Genomic DNA, 6,648 nt, shown 5'->3' on the forward strand with positions numbered 1-6,648 from the left:
AAAATGATGCTGTGGCACACACACACACACACACACACACACACTCACTCACAGAAGAACATTTGAACCGGTCTAAAGATAGCAAACCTAATATTAAATACATCTTACACACTGTCATGTGCCTTGTGTGTTTTATGTGTTGTGATGAGAAGAATATTATATGTTTTTTTGCATTCTGCAGACATCATACAGGTTTGGAATGAAATGAGAGTGAATAAAAGAAGACAGAATGAAAGAACTATCACTTCAAATCAGTTCAGTGATTCAAATTTAGATATTATTTACAAAAATAAGTGAAAGTGGGAAAGACACAGCAATAACTGCACAGTAATCTCTGAACGCACAATCTCATATTTATTACAGAGGCCTCGGATAAGAACAGTGTGCTGGAAGACTCTGTGATATAATTAAATCAAGGGGCAGACATCAGATTAATAATGGGACGAAAAACACTGTTTAAAAGCATGAGTACATACATAATTATTGTGCAAGTTGATATTCTGGTCGTATCTTTTTCCAAAGCACATTTGACCAATTCCAAACCACATCAATCTTTATAACTACTATTCATTTTGTATTTAGTCATTTAAAATTGATACACAATTGCCCTTGTTAGCTGGAACTGAAAAATGCCTTATACTTACATCAGCTTGCATAATAAGTATGCACGCACTGTAGACACATAAAAAAATAAAATAATAAAATGGGTGAAAAAAGTCAAATCAAGGAAAGATTCAAAGAGAATTAAACTGCTGAAGATCGTTTAAAGCAGATGTTTTGAGTCAAAAACACAAGAATCCTTCAATCACGTCAGAAGCTTTATTAACAGAAGCACAAACACCTTCAGACAAACTAACATGGCCATAACTAACCAGTCCTCACACTCCATCAAACGGCATGAAACACACACTGTGGCTGACTAGAAGTCCATATTGTGACGGATTTCTGAGTGAAATGCATACTGTGAAAATGACCGTGAATTTAACGGTAAAAGACTGTAAAAATGCTACAGTAAAAACCTGTTAAATGGTTAACGGTAAATTCCCCTACTGTATACGGTGAAATAAACTGTACATGTAACGGTAGTATACTGTTTTTGGAAGTGAAAAAGACTGTATAATTTACAGTGAATAACCGTAAATTCCCATTCCCAGAATTCCCTGCGTTACATTTCAAATTTGATGGTTTTTTTTGTTGAAATAACTGTTTTTCTTAGTTTTTTCTTATCAGTTTTGTACATTAGGGTTGTGTGTTACACCTAATGTTGTTAAATGAATGTTTATTTCAGTGTCATGTGTGTTACCGTGATGGTGTTTAGTGTTTGTGTGAATGACGCTGTGCAGCTTCTATATGTGTTATTATTTAAAAGCTGCTTGTGATGGGCTTTGGTTCATCATGTGACTTTCTCATCACCTCCTGCATTTGGTGGTTATCAGTGTATTACAAAGCTACAAAACAGACTTCAGTACTTCAATAGGTTGGTGTATTAACATTATATCAGTTAATGAAATTACAGTATTTTACTGTAAATTTAAGTTCAAACTGTAAAAACTAAAACTGTAAAAAAAAATTACGGTAAAACCACAGCTGCCGGTCTTTACCGTAAATTTTACGGATGAGTTTTTTACAGTGAGCTGCATTAGAAATGCATTGATTTAGTACACGCTGTGCTTCGGTTCAGCTGCTGATCCTGGAGATGTTCTCTCACCGTCGTTCACCTGAAATCTCACAAACACATGAATATATAGAAGGAGAGACCCGAGGAAGAGATCCGTCAGCCCATCCGGCCATTAGTCTGGTGACTACACAGCATTTAAGCACTGCATTTACACAAACCATCTCAGTTTTAAGAAGAGTTTTCTCAATATTTCAACATTGCATCAACTACTGATGAACACACTCATTTTTATTTGGATTATGGCTCAGTGGGTTATTTAAACATGCATTGTTATGTCTTTGGAAGGCTTTTGTCTTTCAAATGCACAAATTCACCTTACAATTCAATTTCCCCAAACCTCTTTTACCTAATATATTTACTTAAAGTCCTCCTGAGATTTAAAAAGAAATATTTTAATTATTCAGTAACACATTTGCATGTTAATGGTCACATGACATGCGGGTAAACAAATAAAATATATATTTTAGCAAGTGTTTTATTTTGATTGATTTTATTTTTAAATTATTTATTAGAATTTTACATTTTTATGATTTGTTTTAATTATTAGCTCTCCATAAATAAATCTCTATCTGTAGAGAATAATTTACAGTGAATAACCGTAAATTCCCATTCCCAGAATTCCCTGCGTTACATTTCAAATTTGATGGTTTTTTTTGTTGAAATAACTGTTTTTCTTAGTTTTTTCTTATCAGTTTTGTACATTAGGGTTGTGTGTTACACCTAATGTTGTTAAATGAATGTTTATTTCAGTGTCATGTGTGTTACCGTGATGGTGTTTAGTGTTTGTGTGAATGACGCTGTGCAGCTTCTATATGTGTTATTATTTAAAAGCTGCTTGTGATGCTTTGGTTCATCGTGTGACTTTCTCATCACCTCCTGCATTTGGTGGTTATCAGTGTATTACAAAGCTACAAAACAGACTTCAGTACTTCAATAGGTTGGTGTATTAACATTATATCAGTTAATGAAATTACAGTATTTTACTGTAAATTTAAGTTCAAACTGTAAAAACTAAAACTGTAAAAAAAAATTACGGTAAAACCACAGCTGCCGGTCTTTACCGTAAATTTTACGGATGAGTTTTTTACAGTGAGCTGCATTAGAAATGCATTGATTTAGTACACGCTGTGCTTCGGTTCAGCTGCTGATCCTGGAGATGTTCTCTCACCGTCGTTCACCTGAAATCTCACAAACACATGAATATATAGAAGGAGAGACCCGAGGAAGAGATCCGTCAGCCCATCCGGCCATTAGTCTGGTGACTACACAGCATTTAAGCACTGCATTTACACAAACCATCTCAGTTTTAAGAAGAGTTTTCTCAATATTTCAACATTGCATCAACTACTGATGAACACACTCATTTTTATTTGGATTATGGCTCAGTGGGTTATTTAAACATGCATTGTTATGTCTTTGGAAGGCTTTTGTCTTTCAAATGCACAAATTCACCTTACAATTCAATTTCCCCAAACCTCTTTTACCTAATATATTTACTTAAAGTCCTCCTGAGATTTAAAAAGAAATATTTTAATTATTCAGTAACACATTTGCATGTTAATGGTCACATGACATGCGTCCGGCTGCAGTTTCTACCCTTCAGCTGAAGAACAGAGAAATATGTTGATTTGTTCACAGGATCTCATTCCTGATCATCAGGAAAGCGTCCAACACTGTTCTTGACAAACAGATTCAAGTAGCTACATGTACATGCACCCCAATAATCAATTTATCATCAATTTATCACCAATGGCTCAATCAGACTGAAACACCTTTATGTGAACATTGCAATTCATCAGATTGAGCTCGATCCAATCAGAATGAAGGGCTGCTGTAGACCTGAAACCATTCCAACAACAGGAAAACATTATGTAACCACTTGAAAACTATTTACTTAATCCGATTCAGAAATACCTTGCTATGTAGTTGTTCAGGTGGTTACTAGGGAGTTGATATGTGATTTGGCTACTCACTGGTTAAACAGGGTGGAAAGTACTTTATAAAAAAAGAAAATTGCTATGGTGTTGCTATGTAGTTGTTTAGGTGTTCAGGTGGTTGCTAGGGAGCAGCTATGTGGTTGTCTATGTGTACAGGTGGTTACTAAGGAGTTGCTATGTAGTTGGTTAGGTGTTCAGGTGGTTGCTAGGGAGTTGATATGTGGTTGTTTAGGTGGTTGCTTTGGAGTTGATATGTGATTTGGCTACTCACTGGTTAAACAGGGTGGAAAGTACTTTATAAAAAAAGAAAATTGCAAATGTAATTGCTAGATGATCTGCAGGCATCTTGACTTTTTTTGTTTCAGTCAATAAAGTCTGAATTTGGCATCTGGAACTTCTTGACTCGAGACATTCTTGTGAAAAAGAGAGAACAATGATGGCAGTAAAAATGATCACACTTCTTAGCAAATAATCAGAATAATGAGAATTGCATGTAAACGGGAGTGAAGAGGTTTGCTTATGCCATGTAAACGACGATTAAGTCCTAACTCTGATTATTGGAAATCACATTATTGGTGCACATGTAAACACAGTCAGTGACAACACAGATGGACATCTAAATAAAGAATAGGAGCAAAGGTTGTGTTTTCTTGGAGCTGATTGGTCACAGTTGGCAGTGTTGAATGGACGGTGTTGCCAAATCATCTGCATTTAATTGTCATAAATAAACATTCACATTTCACATTACACACAGCTGATCTCCAGGACCGAGTGTTTGTCGTCACTGTTCTCCGCCAGGTGTTTGTGTGTCCGCCGCGCTCCATTACGGAGAGCTGCGGGGTCAGAGGTCGGGCTGATGGAGCGCTCACATCGCCCATCCATTCCTCCGGCAGCGGCGTCTGCTATCCCGCTGTCCTCGCGACATCCGTTCCGGAGTTTCGTCATCTCATGGTCGGTGTTGTGTTCTTCTACTTCGCTCACCTTCAGAGGCTCCTTCGGATCCAGTTCTCTCCGGATCTCCTCCAGTGGTAACGCAACCATTCCCGTTCCCTGCGGCTGATCCCGGTTTTCCACGCGCCTGGAGGACCTGCACAAGGCTTTCCGGAAACCTCTTTTGAAGTTGTCCGAGAGAAAACCGTACAGAATGGGATTCGCGCAACTGTTGGCGTAAGAAAGAACCACGACGAAGTAATACAGCCCTCTGAACTCTCCCGGCAGGAGAACCAGCAGATTCACGATGTTTAAGACGTAAAACGGCAGCCAGCAGAAGACGAACACGGCCACGACGATCACCACCATTCGCGTGATCTTGCGCTCGGATTTCCGGCGGCGGATCGACATGGCGCGGACTCTTCGTCCAGAGCTGCGCACTTTAACCACGATCAGCAGGTAGCAGAGACAGATGACCGTCAGAGGACCGAAGAACCCAACAGTCGCGGTATACACGATGAACGCCGCTTTCCAAACCTCCGCCGGCTCGGGCCACACGATGCTGCAGTTCCCGTCGTCCTGCAGAACTCCAGCGAACACAACCACAGGCAAAACCACCACAAAAGAAACGCCCCATACGGTGGCGTTCACCGTTTTGGCCACACGCGGTTGGCGCCACCTAGAGCACTGGAGAGGATGCACCACAGCCAGATAGCGGTCGATGCTCATCACCGTCAGACAGAAGATGCTGGTGAACTGGTTAATGGCGTCTACGGTCATGACCAGGCGACACATGAGCGATCCGAAGGGCCAGGAGAGCAGGCCGTTCTGAACGGCGAGGAACGGCAGGCCCAGCATGAAGAGCTCGTCTGCGATGGCCAGATTCAGGATGTAGATATTGGTCACCGATTCCGCCTGGGAATATCTCAGAACGATGTGGATGACCAGAGTGTTTCCGATCAGACCCACGACGCAGACGGCGATGTAGACGAGAGGGATGAGGATCCCGGCGACTCCCGGCGTGTAATCCGGAGTTCGGCCGCCGGTCCAGTTTTCCGTCGGAAACAGAAACGGAGGAGGGAAGGTTTGGTTGGGAATCACGGAGGAGGAGGAGGCATTAGTCCACACTGGAGCTCCTGCTGCGGAGGGAGGTGAAAGATCTCGATGTACCTCCATCGGTTTAAGAGAGATTGAGCCTTACAGCGATCAACTGCTGCCCATCTGATCTACGAGTGAGACAGAATACTGGTTACTCAATGGGTCTTTAAGGATAGACAGATTTAAAGAAATAATTAAACCCAAAAATGATCCTGTTATTGTAAAACGTGTACTTTCACTTTCAAAGGGTGCGCCTTATTTATCAATAAAAGATGCATATTAGTAGCTTAAAGATATATATTAGTGCTGTCTGAAAGGATACTGACCCAGTGACAGCTTTTGTACCATGTACCGTGTATGGTCGCCAAAAAAAATCATCCTAAAAAATAAAGTGACAATATTTAAGGTTTTATGTGATGACAGATTGCTGCCTGTATATTTTTTGAACTTATAATAGCATGCTTCATTAAGTGATATATACTAATCTTATGGTAAATAAAAATGTAAAAAATAGTGACTTTTTATCTCATAAATTAGCCTATCTCATAAAAACGCAATTACAGTTATATGTTATAAAGTCATAGTTCTGAGTTTACATCTCGCTATTTTTGACTTTTTTACGCTCAGAACTGAGTCTCACAATTCTCTTGAAATTCTTGAAAGAAAAATGACTGTTTATTGTTAAAGTAATAGTGCATTGAATTAAGTGCATCTACTGTATAATGAATAATATTCTGATTCTACATTCACATGCAGATGTGTTCGCCTCATTTTTAACACACACACACACACACAAACAGAAAACCTAATTCTATCTAATTCTGTTCACAATAATAAACTTAACAAGCATTATTTTAAGTTAACGTGAGACTAGTGTCATCTCGTCTTACTTACAAACTCAAATCCCTCCAATTAATAATTTCAGGTTACAGTAAAATTTCAAAGTAACATGGAAACTCACCGTTCGTAAACTTCCCGTGTGTCCAGCTGCATGCGCGACTCTGA

At 39.4% G+C, this 6,648-nt stretch overlaps 1 protein-coding gene across 1 annotated transcript; it reads right to left on the minus strand.

The window, feature by feature from the left end:
* Positions 1 to 3,599: 3,599 nt before the first annotated feature.
* Positions 3,600 to 5,963, minus strand: LOC107558514 (somatostatin receptor type 5-like). The gene has a single exon (XM_016242168.1). It carries the CDS (start codon positions 5,719 to 5,721, stop codon positions 4,360 to 4,362), a length of 1,362 nt encoding a protein of 453 aa, XP_016097654.1. The 5' UTR covers positions 5,722 to 5,963; the 3' UTR covers positions 3,600 to 4,359.
* Between the last annotated feature and the right edge of the window lie 685 nt (positions 5,964 to 6,648).

The sequence above is a fragment of the Sinocyclocheilus grahami genome, unplaced genomic scaffold (genome assembly GCF_001515645.1).
Source record: "Sinocyclocheilus grahami isolate Dianchi unplaced genomic scaffold, SAMN03320097.WGS_v1.1 scaffold647.1, whole genome shotgun sequence".
Lineage (NCBI taxonomy): Eukaryota > Metazoa > Chordata > Actinopteri > Cypriniformes > Cyprinidae > Sinocyclocheilus > Sinocyclocheilus grahami.

What these genes read in the sequence shown, in the direction of transcription:
- LOC107558514 (XM_016242168.1), bottom strand. Translation starts at nt 5,721, where the DNA reads ATGGAGGTACATCGAGATCTTTCACCTCCCTCCGCAGCAGGAGCTCCA.